This window comes from Ptychodera flava, chromosome 22, assembly GCF_041260155.1.
Source record: "Ptychodera flava strain L36383 chromosome 22, AS_Pfla_20210202, whole genome shotgun sequence".
In the NCBI taxonomy this organism is placed as follows: domain Eukaryota; kingdom Metazoa; phylum Hemichordata; class Enteropneusta; family Ptychoderidae; genus Ptychodera; species Ptychodera flava.
Genome location: NC_091949.1, coordinates 31,424,298 through 31,441,844, shown reverse-complemented (window position 1 = coordinate 31,441,844; position 17,547 = coordinate 31,424,298). Strand labels below are relative to the sequence as shown.

General features: G+C 36.6%; 1 protein-coding gene across 1 annotated transcript; it reads left to right on the top strand.

Annotated features, from left to right (window-relative positions):
• The first annotated feature begins 2,889 nt into the window (after positions 1–2,889).
• Positions 2,890–17,344, top strand: LOC139123189 (uncharacterized). The gene is made up of 13 exons (XM_070689287.1): positions 2,890–2,968; positions 3,250–3,316; positions 4,427–4,588; positions 5,322–5,401; positions 5,596–5,780; positions 6,383–7,626; positions 8,855–9,012; positions 9,490–9,654; positions 9,925–10,107; positions 10,638–10,847; positions 11,826–11,983; positions 13,213–13,438; positions 16,704–17,344. The coding sequence occupies exons 6-12, from the start codon at positions 7,133–7,135 to the stop codon at positions 13,420–13,422; spliced, it is 1,578 nt and encodes a 525-aa protein (XP_070545388.1). The 5' UTR covers positions 2,890–2,968; positions 3,250–3,316; positions 4,427–4,588; positions 5,322–5,401; positions 5,596–5,780; positions 6,383–7,132; the 3' UTR covers positions 13,423–13,438; positions 16,704–17,344.
• Positions 17,345–17,547: the final 203 nt, after the last annotated feature.

Sequence of the window (17,547 nt, the reverse complement as noted above, 5' to 3'; positions counted from 1 at the left end):
ACGACCAGATGGCTCAAATGTTCTGTGAATCGATCATCATACAAATCTCAGAATTAGGCGATACTGCCATCAAAAGTAGCGCAGCCGGCTATTGGAGTTTTTTAAAGAGGTTTTTAACCATCGGGTTCGATACAATATTTCTTTTGATATTGTTCTCCTGTTTTCAAAGCGATCGTAAAAAATTAGAAAAAAACAGATATGAACTGAATGTGCTCTCGTGTTTTAAAACAGATTCATTAATAGTCAGTAAACAGACTCGAAATGTTTAGCATTTACTCATCTTTACCTACTAATGTGACAACTGAATGGATGACTTTGAGTTTGACAAAATTACAAAATTAGTTATCAGGCATTGAAATTGACTGCTGATGACTCGACATATATTGACATTTATCAGACACTACTGGACGCATAAAATAATACAGTATGACATGAATTACTGCATACTTTTTGACTGTTTTGACGTTGTGTAAAAAAACTGTACCTTTGACCTGTCTCATATTAAAAGGTACAAATCAACGAGCATGGACATGTTACGCAACATAAGTTTGCAGACCTCCTCAGGATAATCGCTAACCAAGCAAACGACGCGGAGTGGAAGACAGACTTCTGATAAGACTAGACGTGCATACGGTCTACTGCCAGAGTAACTATCTCTGACGAGGATTTACTGTATTATGTTTTTCAATATTCCTGTCAATAAACCAAATTCATACCAATATAACAGACACCCGTGTGAGGCGTGTAATAAGAACGATCAGATATCTGTTATATCATTATATGTAGCAGGTTTCCTCAACTTTCGCGCGGTACTCTTAGAGTTAAATCACTAATTACAGAACTTTATTTAACAATATGTAAATGAGCTAATTATTAACTGGACACGCCCAATGCTTCTCAGTACAATTAAATATTTATCAGATCAATATCCGTAGCAAGTTTCATCAAATGTAATGCTGAAATTTTGGAGTAATATCACTAATTACAAAGTTCATTAAATATGCAAATGAACCCTTACTTAACTCCACACAACTAAATGATTTACACCACAATTAGCTATCTGTCAGATCAGTATCTGCAGCCGGTTTCATCACAGTTTCGGAGTTATATGACTAGTTACGAAACTTCATAAAATATGCAAATGAGCTATTTGTTAACTTGACACTGCCAAAAGATTTATCAGATCAATATCTGTACCAGATTTCACAGACTTGGGTGCTGTAATTTCAGAGTTATATACCTAATTACAAAGTTCATTAAATATGCAAGTGAACCCTTAATTAACTTGACACTATTAAGTGCTTTATACTACAGTTAGATATCTGTCAGATCAGTATCTGCAGCAGAATTCATCAAATTTTGTCCAGTTATATCCGAGTTATTTGACTAATTATAAAACTTCGTAAATATGCAAATGAGCTATTTATTAACTTGACACCACCCAATGCTCCTAAGTATAATTAGATATATCAGATCAATATTTGTTGCATGTATCCTCAAGGTGCAGGAATTTCAGAGTTATCTCACTAATAACAAAAGTTCATTAAATATGCAAATGAGCAGATAATTGACATGACAGTCATAGCATCATCATAATGTTCTGAGATCGTCATCTGTGCACGTGTAAACTTTCATGAAATTTTGTGCAGTATTTCTTGATATATGTCTACTCTGTCATTACCGTCTCCATAGGGAAACCATTGTACGGAAAAAAATGATATTGCATAACTTCATTAATAGGCAAGCCACACTAACCAAAATCAAATCAGTCCTTGCAAGTAGCATATGGTACCTGTGTACCAAATCTGATTTGAATCTGTTCAGGCGGTTTTGTGTTATCGTGTAAACAGACAGACAGACAGACAGACAGACAGACAGACAGACAGACAGACAGACAGACAGACAGACAGACACACATACTAACATACACACACACACACACACGGACAGACAGACAGACATCGCTATGACATTAGCCCACGTGTAAACATGTGAGCTAAAAACGGTTTCCAGCGGCCGGTGACTCGCCTAAATAATTTAGAGATGCAGAGTTGACCCTTTTCAAAGATATGTTATCCGTTATACATGTACAAATCTAGACCAGGCTTAACCCTCACCTCCATTTGATGTTGTCAGCCTTGTGCGCAAAACATTCTGATTTGGAGCTGGAAGGCGAATTTTGACATCAGCAGCATCGACATTTATTTCTGCATCAAGTTTAATACTTATCCAATATAGCCGATAGAATATGTGCTTTGTGTAACAGAACTAGATAACTTTGATGATACATACACCAAATGATGTGAAGAGTCGGGTCAATCTTTTGGGTTATAAAGCTTAATACTTATGGGAAGCTACTTCATTTGATATAAACCGACATGGACACAGTTTTCTTCATCATTGTTTTGCTAGATAAAGCTATCTTTTCATCTTCATCTGCGCAAAGCTCTTTGAAGGTTCAAAGAACATTCATCCTTCAGTTGTGGCATGTGCTTTGTGCAGTAGTTAAATACCTGCAAAAAACAAAACAAGAAAAACTGGCACATCATTTTGCAAACACGAAGACCGTTTCTCAATCCAGGCAAAATATCGATGTTTCTACACAATTGGCAGTACATCCATTAAACGCATAATAGGATGATGAAAATAACAATAGCCATTGGTAAAATGATATGCAATTAAACCTTAGGTATTCAATTCATTTCAGATTTCTATACTTACACAATAAATTCCGATAATTTTCTTACTAAATTCACATGTAATGTTAAACAAAGTAGCAGTTTTTTGCATGGTACTTTACATTGAATAGAAGATAATAAATCTGAGATCAAAAGTGTTAGAAGATACTGAACAAAATAAAGTATATAAAAAGCTGCCTGATAACTAGATACTTTACTCAGATTTGTGTACATGGTAGACCATGGTATTATCTGTGCTCTTAATGTTTTGGCTTCTTGCCCTATCACAGGTACAAACAAAATAGTACGGGGTAAAACGGTCCCATCGAATTCCGGAGATTTTCCAAATAATCTGCTTCTCTCTTAGGGGTGGTAAAACGCTATGCAAAACAAGATAAAAAGCGGTCTATCATTTTTAATGGCATACTACAGTCAATTTTCATGTAACGACAAGAGAAACTAACGATGAGCGCTGCGCTTAGAATCGTGTGTAGTGAGAATAGGACGATCCATTCTCTAACAACGCTTATAAAATGGGTATCAAATGACAAATTCTCTTCTTAATTTACAGGGTGGCTTCGTTCACTGGGGAGATTGTGAACTTGAATATATTCCAGAGCTAAACGATCATCGTACAGGTAAGTTAATACAGTGTGGTGTTTTCGTGATTAAACTCATTTCTTGAAGTATGTATGTTAAAACATAATGGGAGAAGGCCAAGAAAATATTCCAGGGTCTTTTCAGGGTACAATGAACACAATTTGAACTAATTTGGGATAATCGGGTCAAGATATTTTTCAAATTTCTATAAAGTGTTAGGTACCCTATAGCTGAATGTTGCAATATTACAATTTACTCACAAAAACAAGTGTGTAACGTAAAAAGAAAAGCAGATGAGCTTACATTTACAGACTAAACCGTCATTAATTCACCATCCAATTATCCCAAATTAGTTCCAATCGTGTTAATAATGTTGTTCACTACTTTGTCATTTTCGATGACATAGGCAATGTGTATACAGAAATGATGAAATTCGGGTATTGTCTGTATACCCATGAATTGCCTGTAAGTTTTTATCTCGTATCACTCTTAGCGCACGCTAACCTATTCTGGCCACGGTAGACTTTATTTCGCATGTTCGTTTTCTTGGAAAAAGATCTAAATGTCAGTGAAGTTAAAGTAGTTCTTTAAAGTGAAACCATTGTTGTTATCCTTCTGACTGTCAGAATTACGTTTGCGCGTAAACTAAAACGCATCTTGGGCATTTATTTTCTGGTTGGTAAGCGTGTCATGTAAGGAGTCAAAATAAATGAAATAGCATATCACACAATAATACCATGCAGTCACATGATTTAATTGAAAGAGATCTGATATGGTACATAATTATATACATTGTTCTGACCTTAAGTAAATCTTAGCGCCTATATTGAAGTTAGCTGTTACGTGAAATGCGTATTTGATTGAATATTAACTAACATATAAAACATGCGAGAAAGCTTGACGCGAAATTATCCTATCACATGATATCCGTGATAACCCTTATCAGTCAGTTTTTTAAAATTTCTTGTGCATAAAGATGTTGAAATTATTTTCGTTTTATCAAAAGTTGATATAGCCATGAGCACCGAGAAGTGTCATCGTATTTCATAAAGCACATTTCAATGTTGGGCAACATTATGATAACTTTGTTTCCTTAACAACAATTGAGTTTAAAGTTACATTACCGCGACGCTTAGTTTCTTCTGAAGTTTGTGCGTACCATATGGAAGTAAAAGATGACTATTGTATGACGTTCAATGGCAAGGACATCGTAAGCGATTGCGAAGACCCGGATGGCAACACTGTGGAATGTGTTGCCTGTTACATTGATGATCCAAACTGTGCCGGGACTGATACAGCCATACCATTCAGTAAGTATACAACGCTTATGTTCCCGAAAAGCTGAAAATGCTAAAATAGGTCGTAAATTCATACCAAATGGAAACTGGTATATCAAGTCAGCAGCTACTTCACATATGGTGGTTTCACTGGGGTTCGTACTCACAACGTACGGTACATAGTCACCTAGCAGAGAAGCAACAGACAAAACCGTTTGGCCAAATCCCCTATCACATGTTTACATGTTGACACTGTCTTTTACTCATGTTGGCATGTTTTGTTCTTCGCTTAATAACAAAATGTTCACTTGAGACATGATAGAAATATGACATTTGACATCGTTTACCAAGATAACAGATTTTATTGCTTACAATTATCAAAGAGGGCGAAGTGTAGAGAAATACAACATCAACTTAGATGTGAAATCCTCTATACAAAAAGTGCTGGCATGTCTGAAATGATAAGGGCTGGTAGAATTTCTCTGTACAACATGTTAGGACTCTATTCTACAGCCATTTCATGAGTTTCTATGCTCTGTTACATATTGAAGTGACAATTTAGAATCCGGTTGCTAATCTAAGGCAAGAAAAGGGCCATTATTATTACTAAATCACAGAATGCAAAATCGTCACCGAAATGATTCTAGTAACTACTCTACTATAGTTTGAGTAAAAAAGACGAAATTTTTAAGCAGCCAAGTTGAAATTATCGCTTCTGGTCATATTTTGAACTATTCTCCAAGAACTGTTTATCATATTTTTCAAGACAATGTCACCCTGTCGTGTGATGGAGTAAAGCGTCCTGTTATTGCTGTCAATGGAGGAGAACCAGGACCACCAATCAGAGTGAGTATATTTCGCAAGCAAGCCAGTTTTTGTGTTACAGAACACTTTTGGGTGTTAATTATATAACCAAGTTTAAATGTTGATTTTCTGTTGTTTTCGGGGTTATGTTTTTGTATTGTAACGAAACATTGAAAAGATTTGTTATGCTTGCTTCAATTTTAACGCTTTAGTATACAACTGATATTGCTTTACAGGTTAAGTATGGTACAATTGTCAATTTGACATTATATAACCACATGACTGAGGACTTCACAACGATGGCATTGGCACGGAATCTATCAGATAAGAACTCCCTGGTCAGATGGTGTACCATATATTACAGAATGTCCAATCCCGCCGGGTGGAGTGTATGTCTATATATTTGCTGCAATTCCAGCTGGTAAGTTGTTTGCCAAAATTGTCCCAAGTAAAGATATTATTTGAATATTTTTCTTTATAAAAGGCGTCATTCGTTTCTTATTATTATTCAATTGATTATAGCCCTTCCTTCGACTTCTTTTCGTTATTGACAGATGAGAGCATTAAAAATCAAATCAGTATTATATCAAATTTTATCAAGGGGAATAGAACTCGCAATTTCAGTAAAGCATTAAAATATTTAAACAGGTGACATTCGAATTTTCTCTGAAATTCATTGATGAATGACCAAATGATCACAACCTTCTGAGACTCGGAACAAACAAGGTTTACCTTTCAACTATTATCTTGCTACTGTACTGTGTAGCCTTTTCGTGGCAAATCCCGCAAGGAAGTAAAATCTGACATCAAAGTACTCCTCACTGCCTCAGGCCATCAATTCACCCGTTCAACATAAGAATACCGGTCTTGCTAGCACTGACACATAACCAAGTGTTCGAAAAAAAACGTTATGATGAAGATCATGTTATATACCTGATTCTGGAACTGCCATGGCTCATCATCGTGATTCATTTCAACAATAACTCTATAAAGCTAATTCCAATTCTTTTACAATTTGAACAGGAACATTTTGGTATCACTCCCACGCTAGTGACCAAATATCAGGTGGTATGATTGGACCGTTAATTGTGTATGAGGAAGATGAGCCAAACAAAAAATATTATGACTTCAATTTGCATAATATCCGTAATGAGCCACCTCTACCTGAATATGATCAGTTCATCATGCTATTGGCCGATTGGAGACATGAAGAAGCTATATTCAAAGATATTTCAAAGTTCCAAGGTCCACGCCCATTGGTTAGCCAAACTCCTCCACCTCTGGGTTGGTTAATGGCCGTGGGCGATATAACCAAGACGACCCACAAAAGCGTACTCCATATTATGGCTATGCCGTAAAGCAAGGTCATCGATATCGTTTCCGTGTCATCGGAGCTATGAGGGTTAACTCATACCGCATTTCAATTGACGATCACAAGTTGAAGGTAATAACTTCGGATGGTTTTGACCTCAACCCTGAAGTCTTTGATTACGTCATCATATCTGCTGGCGAAAGATATGACTTTATACTTAAGACTCAAGATGATCCTGAATATACAACGTATAAGATTCGTGCTGATGTCGTAAGTTTTGATGGTAAGGAAGATGGCCCACTGGATGAAACCAATGCCTCTGTGTTGCGCTATGGTGGCACCAGTGGTGTCTTTCTCAGTGATACCCTTCCACCAGATAGATGGCGTCAATGCAACGAGAGTAACCCTTGCCTTGCACTGAATTGTCCATTCGGCCAATATTCCCCTCCATCTTACACTGTATGCACATCTATTGCCGATATGACCCGCTCTACGAGAGACTGGCCTTGGACCCGACACTGGACCATGTCACAAAAGAAGCCCAAGTTTTTATGAACTTCGTTATTGCAGGCCGAGGTGGTAATGAACCGGGTAATAGCCCAAAGCCTGCCATAAATGGCAAGTCGTTTGTCTACCCTACAGCACCACCTTTTGATCCTACCTCTGAACACACTACTTGTGAACCAGAATGTGCTGACGCTGATCATCACACTGTTTGCTTATGCACATATAATGTCACTCTTGTAGAGAATAATTACCAGTTTGTCTTCACAAGTGTCGGTTCAGGAGGCTCGAACAATGGCTCACATCACCCAATCCACATCCACGGACACAGTGTCTTCTTAACGAAGATGGGGTTTCCAGAGAAAGATGCAGATGGTGATTACTTACAAGCCAACCAGGATCTTTGCTGCCCATGCCCAGATGATGACACGCAATGTTGCTCTCTGGATGAGTAAGTTGATATCAATTGCAGATTTCTTTCTTTTTTTATATTTCACACACCAAGGCATTTTATACGGTACCTCAGTACCATTACGTTTTATACTTCAATACAACTTTTGCTTTTAACTTGTAAACTATCAACCTGCACTGAGTAACTTTTACAACCTTGTTCAATAGATTCTGCTACAATACTCTTATCATACAAATACTCCACCATATCCAGCATCAGTTACTATGCTATCATTTGCTATGATTATAAAAATAGTTCCAGATACCACTTATTTCGTCTCTTGGGAAGCCAATTTCCGTCTTTGAGGAGAAATTTAGCTTATGTTTAGACTCTTTGATTTTAACATCGCCTATGAATCCCACCTCCACAACCCTTTGCATACATTGTAAATTGGTTTTGGCTACCTTACAAAAGCCATACAGGCATGTTGATACTGGGAAACTTTTCTAAGCCATTTTTTGTAAATCTATCGGAACAGATTTGTACTGTTTTGTGTAAGACACTTACTATATGCATGTTAAGATGTACATATGTCAAGAATTCACAAATATATATGCTATACGTGTTTAATGTAAAATGCCAGTCTATCTTTATATCTGTATGTCATGTGTACTACCAGATCACAATGTCCAATGCAGCAAATGCGCACATAATTCACGCCCAAAGTAATTTTTTCTGTTAATATTCACTTTTTTTGACAACTCAAATGGCAATTTTAGTATGGCATAAGACCACTAATTAATTCCCATAGGCCACCACAGTAGCGTTGAGCTCCACTTTCCTATTTTAAAATATTCAGCGGCAAGAATCCTCTTAACAGGTGATGGGTCAATGTCGGCTTGACTACTGATGAATTTTTCGTGAGGGCAAGTCCACGGAAATTTTGAGATAGCGATGAAAATAGCGCCCTCAGTGGTGTTTTTGACGAAATTCAGGCTTATTGTTATGATTTCTATGACCCCTAGAACTCCTCATATTACCACTGAATGCTTCAGTCATTATTCACAACAGTCTGCATTTCAATTCCGGCAGAAAAATATCTTTACAAAAATTCTTGACATTAAAGTTCAAACTAAACACGCATCCATGCAGATATCAAAACTTCATGGTCTGCACTATCTTTCTTCCGAACTAGGAAGTGAATTAGTGGTCTTGTGCCATATAATCATCACCCTATGATGCAGTGAAATTGTGGGATTTGCTTTTGATATATATTAACTTTGTACAGTGTGATAGTGCCCTGTAATATGCCACGTTGGAAAAATGATACCTGGAATGACAATCCTGACTCCATTCCCATGAACCTCTACAATCCGCCTCGAAAAGATACCATTCTTCTCCCTGCTGGAGGATACGCCATTGTACGGCTAGAAGCTGACAATCCTGGTAAGTTATGTAATTGACTTTTGCCGTACAATGCAATGAAATATAAGGTAAAAAAGGTTAACGAAATTGATTATAAGCACTTGAAGCAAAAATGTTGGAGGGCGTATGATGATACTAGTACTCATAGACACTTTTTGAGTAAGTTACCAGATGTTCATGATGAACAAGTCGTACCTTGTCTTTGCAAGCCAAGTCTTAATTCACAAAAAAGTCAGTTGCTGACCCATTGGAAGATTTAATGAGAATTGGGGAATATTCCGCCGTTGCATGGTTTATCGCGAAGACAACTGTGATATTATATATAGCAATCATTTAGAAATGCTGGGTTCCGTCTTTGTATCCTATCACACATTTAGTGTTTAGAGATTGGTTGTGAATTAAGTGATATGAGCAAACCACAGAAACAAATTAAACTATGTAAAACGCAGTTTGATAAATTACTCCTATAGTCTTCAAACATTGCCTTTGTAATTTTAGGTTGGTGGTTCTTACATTGTCATATTGAACCTCACTTGGATGGAGGTATGGTCCTCTACTTGAACAGCAAGCCTGATGAGCAGCCTGAACCACCAGAGGGATACCAAGGATGCGATCAATACTTCAGGGATGTTAAAGATTTCTACGAAAAAGTCAGCGAACAGGGTGAGACTAACTGTAATCGCTCCCTAAGTTTCTCGAACTTTGTTTCTTGTTCTCTTATGTTTGCTTTTCTGTTCTTGCTTTTAATTTAATTCATGAATTTAAATGTTCTTTGAAACGGCTATTCAAACTAGTAATAAACTTTCAGTCTAAGGGAGAATGATCTACGATGTGGTTTTGAGGATCAGTGAAAGTTAACTAAAATTTGTGTAGAACTGATCCATACAGTAGAAATACAAATGTTGGTGTTACGAACCATAAATGTCTTTGTAGAACCGGACTTGACAAATGTTGCCGTGGCTGGAATGGCTTCTCTCAGTGTTGGTAGAGATGCCGGATATGGTAATGATGGTGCTACTCAAACCTGTGCCTTCTTGGCCGGTGAAGGCAAGACCTGGTGGAAAGTTGACCTTGGGGACACCTATAAAGTATACAGGATTATTATAGACAATCCCGGTAAGCCACATGAGTGTATTCAGTGTGCAGTCCCTCTTAAGATAGTGTGCGCATTTGAATTGAAATTTTTTAACTTCCATTCAAACTTACTTCGAGTAAATTTTCGACCATTCACTTTCAAAATCAATCAAGATTAAAATCGGGGGTCTCCGCGACTATTTCGGTACTATTGAAACGGATTACCTTAAATTTACTAATGTTTGAAATTCAAAAAGGCGCTATCTCCATGTTTACTCTAAAGGAAAAGAATATGTTTTTATTTTTACAAAATGTAACAATAAAAGTGTTTTCTATTTAAAGAGTTTCAAAATGATTCTAAATTAGTGTTAGATCAGACGAGTCTTGTAATCATTTTAGAGTCCAACTACTCTCACCAAAACGTATTTTACCTTTGATCTCAGCTCCTATTCTTGGTGAACAAGGATTTCATGGTAGCTTTCAGGTATTGACAAAACTGCTAATTGACTCAAATCACGCACAATTGAAGAATGTTCTGCAAGCAAATACTGACTCATTTTCTGTCTGTGTAGATGTTGGCTTTGTAAATTCGGTTATAAGAGTCGGTTCAGAAGAGAATATTGAATTTCACCATCAATGCGGCGAGGTCCTCGGAATCAGAAAGCTCGAGAGCGACTCCACAACAGTCGACTGCATAACACCAATTGTGGGTCGTTTTGTCAGCATCCAATCTGACCAACGCAATGCCGTTTCTCTTTGTGAAGTTCTTGTCATGGCAAATGGTGAGAAATGTCTACATTGCCTATTTTTCCTCAAGCATTGCATAAAACTAAGCATACACACTGACATAGCCATCAGCTTTGGCGTCTTATCTCTTCGATTTTTCTTCATTTCTTGTCCGACTTTGACCACATTGAAATCAGAATTAGCTTACAGCCGTGCCATTTTTTGCGTATTCACTTAATTGTCATATTGATGAGATGAAAAATTCACATGCATTGTTTGAATGCATTTTTTCGATGCATTGTTTGAACATGACACTTGTATTCAGACACCAGGGGTACCTAGGTACTGGTAAATACCAGTAGAGAGACTATTTCCTCACAAATACTACAGACACTCATTAGTAGGGGTGTGTAATGGCTCAATAGGGAATAGTAGTCTGTTTGAAGTATGATGATCAGAAGGGATTTCTTTTTTTACAAAATGCAATCTGAACGCGAAAACTGAATTGTGTAAGTTGCGTTACATATTATTTCCAACTCCACGTAAATGTTTGTGACTCGTTGTTAAAAAAGAACACCGGAAAGATGCTTTAAGAAGCAATCGTTGTTTTACATTAATAATAATATAACTTGATTATAAAGAGGATGTTTTCAACGTTTGTACCAAATCATTTGGGATCCCTAATTTTTATTAATAAAAGTGAGGATGTGACAGTTCAATGGATGTAAAGGAAGAATGTCCATTAATAAAAAATGATTAGGAGCAAACAATTTGCAAACGATCTCCAACCTCTTTTCATTAATTATTACAGTGATCATTATGTATTTCTATGATTTACATATAACTTCAGGTTGTCCAAGTGCGAGTTATGTGTTTCATCCTTCATTCAAAGCAGCTACCAGACATTGAATCATATTCTTTGTGCAACTGCCATTTGCAACGATATTTTTCCTTTCCATTAGAGGCATCACGAGTTTGTAAGATTATAAAACATTGTGATAACCTGAGAACAACATTGCATTTCTCTATCACAGAAAAACCTGTCGACCAGCCAACCTTTGATTCCGGCTGTGGTACATCATATGACTTGTACGGCGAGAGTGGAACTATCACGTCAATGGGCTATGATGGGACAACTCTGTATGAGAATAATGCAGAGTGCGAGTTCCGGATCACTGCCAGCGAGGGAAAGGTAAGCACGGAAAAATGATATTTTTAACATTTAACATTTAATACTTATTAAATTTCTAATGGCGCAAATTCTACAGTGAAATACTCAAAAGCACTGTACACAACAGTTAAAAGTTATAGCGAATACAATAAAATCGGAGCGACATAAAAATTTTACGAAGTAAAAACATACGGAAATAAGAAGTTATTAAAATCGATAATATTCGTAAAAAAGACATGTTTTCAGTTTTCGTTTGAATTGCTAAAAATCATGTACAGATTTCAATTCTACCGGCATAGAATTCCAAAGTCTAGGATCAAAGATAGCAAATGCCCTGTCCATCGTCTTACTGAAATATCGTGATACTATAAGGTTCTGGCTATTGTTTGTTTTTAAATTGTAACTGGTAGAGTGGGTTTTCTCAATATGTCTGTGATATAAAATGGAGCTTCGCCATGAAGTACCTTAAAAACCATAATTCAAGCTCATCTTACTTTTACAGAGAGCCATGCAACATTAACATTGATTGGGACATACTGTCAATTTTTTGCCAAACCCTTAAAGATACATATTTTGTAGACGAACAATTCATAAAAATATAAAATAAAATAAAATAAAATAGTTTACAGTACGTACTTTTATAATGAAGAGAGGTGCGCCATAAAAAGAAATAGACGTTGAAATAACGGTGATATTATCGTTCAAAACAACAAATAAACCCTAGACATCATGGAATATATGGCTAGTTTTCAATCGGATTCGAACCCACAACATACGACATCAGTCGCCTAGCTTAGAGTCCACAGACAGAACCGCTCGGCTAATTCTCCACTCCCAAAAAAAGTGGTTCAATAGCCGGCTAAGTTGTTACATTTTTCTGACTGAGACCGCTCAACATGTTGTAGAGTTCGTGAAGCACTCACGCACGCATGCTCACTATCATACATCGCACATACACACTTTATCGAAGCGAAGAAACGAATTTCACCGCTTTAACTGGGCGAACGCCAAGCATTATGACGTCACAGTGCGCCATACAACACTAACCACCTTAAATGTGTTCTTAGTGCCCTTAACATTGGTTATCTAATAGAACTTTTGGCCAGACATCCGGTGAAATAACCTAATTCCTACCAGTCTAAGTAATGCCCTTTAAACAAATAAATCTACACTTTTGTGTTATATAATCGATCTGTTTTTCCTGTTTCAAAAATGAAATTATAATTTGTCGTTCCCATTGTTTTCTGCAGAAAATAGTTCTGAACTTTGTTGCATTTGACTTGGAAGATGGAAGTGACTTTCTCTCCGTAAATGGTATTGGAGGAGACAGCATTGCTGAATACACCGGTTCCAACATTCCTGAACCACTTGCTACGGGCAGCAATCAGGTTATTGTGAATTTTAACACAAATGAAGGTGGCCAGGCCACAGGTTTTCATGTCGACTGGGAGGCGGTATAAAAGAAGAGGTTAACTAGTAAGTTTTCATTTGTAATTTTCACAGAATCAGTTATTCCCTTCTCACTAATCTAATCGGAAAGGTTTGTTAAATTGGGTTTTGTTATTGAATATCCACCCCTAGATCACAAATGACTATGCAAAACGGTAGTGTCGACATATAGACGCTTGTTGTCCAACACGTCCTATTAAGTCTTGGCACAATAATGATGATCTTGGTATCAACTACGATTTAAAGTAGACATTTTAATAACTGAAAAATTGATGACTGAGAGATTAGAATGCCAATCTTTGCAAAATAACATAATATTTGTTTGAACATTTTTCTTAAAGCCTTACACAAAGTTACAGGTTTGCCTTTTGTGAGTTTTCATTGTGTGATCGGTTATTTCTTTCAACCAATTTTGATGTTAAACTAAGAGGAAAACACTCCACAAATTGTTATCGAAAATTCTCAAATAATACACAGAGTCACAAACAAGTATCAAGTACAAATTGATTAGATCTTTTACTTACGTTTCATGCATCAAGCAATCTTCATAGTAACTTTTGTTTAGGATTTCACTCTCATTTCTATTGTACAATTATACTGAAGTTCTATAGGCGGTGTTTACATTCGCTAAATAATATTTCCTTTGCTAGCGGCACTTTGAAACATCTTAGAGCGTTTGTTTAACAATGTAAATTTATCAGCACTGATCATGTGTGAATTGTCTGGTAGAGACAGATTACACCAAATTCTTATATATATATATATATATATATTATATATATATATATATATATATATATATATATATATTGAGTAACATTAAATATTGAATGTTGTAGTTGAAAATATATAACTATATATAACTAGATATATAACTTTATCATACATGCTATGCCTGTATTGCCATTCTTCTATTGTTCAGACGGTACGGGTATGAGCCCATATTTTAACTAGTGAAAATACGAATTATATTTTCACTGTAACCGAACTACTTACAGCGACGCGGACGCGTGACCTTCGCTGTATGCATGACCTTCGTTGGTATGTACATATGACACAGCTGAGCGAATAGGACAAATGACAATCCGAAACGTCATTATGATTATGGTCAAAATTCTGTTGTTTGCAGTCACTTCATGGGCATTGCCCTTAGGCACAAGTACAGTTGTACCAAAATCATACAAACAAACGTATTGGAAATTTGTATAATTTGCCGACACCTGTAAATTCACGGCCGGTCCCGTGGCGGTGCACGGTGCAGTGTTTTCGTGTCGTCTACGCTGCTGAATATTTACACCATGGAAGTATCATTACACGTAAAGATATCGGTTGACAGAGCATCATGATAGAATTGGTTTAAGACAAGTTCCTGTTGATGAGCTTAAAGTATCTGGGCGGTGAATTACATCGTTTACAGTCGTAAATGAACCACGAAAATCCAACCGCACTGAAAATACTCGCGACAGACAAGTTGAAGGTGCACATGATATTTCCGATTTGTACCTGTCAGTTCACAGGTCATGATCGTGTCTGGTGGCACCGATGCGGTGCGGGTTTCAGATACAATGTGCCATTTAGGGAAAGTCAAACTTTCGCTTCGGTTGTCAAAGGAAGTTTAGTTCTATTTAGGCAAGCCAGGAAGGAAAATATTCGAGCAGACGACGGAAATACCTTTGAAATGTACTTTTATTCGTACAGCAACAAAATCAAGAACGAGTTTACGACACTACAGCTTACAGTGTACTCACTTCATGTTTTCACTAATCCGCTTACTGAGATGGTAAATTCGGCATATTTGACGTCTGGGAACATGTATAATTCTTCGAGATAAACTGACTGGTACGGGTTTTATATCCACTGTATATGCATTCATAGATGTCGCAGAGCTGCTTGCTCTGTGCTCTCAGCTGTTCATACACGATAAGAGTTTGAGCGTGGCGCGAGTATTTTGACCCGATTTTGGCGGCTTCATAACTTTCACGCAGGGATGAGGTTATGTATTAAAACACAAAAACACACCCATTTTGTGGACTCCGCCTATGTTTTACATCCACCGTCATTTTAAACTAAAAATAAATCTTCTTCAAATTGTGAAAACCTGTGTCGACATCGTAATATTTAAATTGTTTGCTGTAAAAGTGCTCCATAAATCCTCCTTTGCAGTGGAATGGCCCAATAGCGGAATAATATCAAGAAGTGATACGGTTGTCATCACTCCTTAGCAACCAACTTTTTGTAAGTACAGCCTGGAGGAAGCAAGGTCGATTTCAAGTTGATTTCGTTGCTAATTTCGGAGCGTCTGTAGGAAAACAGTCATAACCAAAGCATGCATGTATGATAAAGGGGTTATTACACGAAGTTAGGGCGATACCACGTCGTATTCTCGTGATGTGTCCGTATTTTGACTCGTTGCTGCGCAACTCGTCAAAATACGGACACATCACTCGAATACGACGCGGTATCGCCCAAACTTCGTGTAATAACCCCTAAATATATAACTATATATATAATATTATAGGGTTATTCACAAAATACGGCCCTGTATGGACGAGGGCTCAGTGAGTGACGTATTGGACTCGCCTTCGGCTCGTTTTATACACCCCCTTTAATCGTCCGTATAAACTATAAACTAGTTCTATGGTAAATTTTGAGGGATGCGGCACGCGCGATATGAGTGGAACGCACGCGATTACTGCTCCGTTGGCACGAAGCCAATTAATTTTCAGTGCAGCACAAGCAAACTTCGCTGAATGTTTTCAATTTAATTAGTCTTTTAAAACAAAAATCAATTGCATTTAGACTCAGTTTTGTGTTTAGCGTGTTTTAAACCTTATACTACGAATACATTTTGGTGGAAGTTGTTATTATGTCTATAACTCACCGTAAAATAGTTTGTTTACATCCGATAATCGCTAGGTCAAAGGTCAAACAGGCGCGTCGCGCGTCTCCCGTATTCGGGACTCCGCGTACTATACAAAATACGGAAAGTTATTGGACGGTCAAACTCCCATAGGTTACGGCAGTAGGTGTATAATATATATATATATATATATATATATATATATATATATATATATATATATATATATATATATATTATATATATATATATATATATATATATGTGTGTGTGTGTGTGTGTGTGTGTGTGTGTGTGTGTGTGTGTGTGTGTGTATTGGGTAACATTAAACATTGAATATTGCTGTTGAAACTATTGTTACTCCCGAATAAAACGCTCTAAATATCTTTCAATACAAATAGTAAGACATATCGGTTTTCCCTTTTGTTCCAGATTATGATTATAACGAAGATGACAAGGACATGGTCAACGACATTATTAACGTTTGTCTGAAACATTTTCTCGATTTTTCGATTTCATTCTATGGATATAATTCAGTTTAAAGTATAAGTATATTGTAGTTATGTTGGTTCACTCTGGAAATATTATGTTGATCTTGTAAGAACACAGCTTTCAAAGAATAACTAATATGTATTTCAGATAGTAGCCAGAAAGATAATTGATGGTAAGGATTCTTTTATTTAAAATGATAAATACATAACGTTTGCTTTCTTAGAGTGTTACAATTGTATTTTTATCCGTAAAATTTGACAAGTTTTACCGATTTGCATGTTCGGTAGTTTCAGAGTGTGTTAAATCAGGCCAGCATTTTAAGGGAATTAAATATGTGATAATTTTAGAAAATCTCAAAAAAGAATTGCATATTGAAAAGTTAGCGGAAGTGATACCATGGCGTAGGGGAATGAAAGGACCATCATTTTCAAAATCATTTGATATTATGGTCTTTAGCGCACAAAATGTGAGAAAAATTCCCTTGTGTAGCCGTTTGCATAAATTGAATTTAGGAAACATTTATTCATTACTGTTACTGTCTAAAAACTTTTTCATGAACAAATAAATATTATTGAATGGCATGAATCAATAGTTTAGTCATCGTTAATTGTTTTGCATTTGATATGTCATAAGCCAACAAAGCCTACGTTCTATATAACGTTTTCAGTCTTTCAGTGTCGTGTCTACTAAGTAATTTGCCCCATGCTGTATCATGTCACTAAATGTATTTTGTAGTGACAATGGCCGGTGCCAATCAACAACTGTATAACATCTGCATTTTGTG

Bases quoted from the DNA above. Each gene is read 5' to 3' on its own strand.
- LOC139123189 (XM_070689287.1), top strand. From the start codon at position 7,133: ATGCACATCTATTGCCGATATGACCCGCTCTACGAGAGACTGGCCTTG. The intron at 9,013-9,489 runs GTAAGTTATGTA...TTGTAATTTTAG, and splicing joins GCTAGAAGCTGACAATCCTG to GTTGGTGGTTCTTACATTGT. The intron at 11,984-13,212 runs GTAAGCACGGAA...TGTTTTCTGCAG, and splicing joins TCACTGCCAGCGAGGGAAAG to AAAATAGTTCTGAACTTTGT.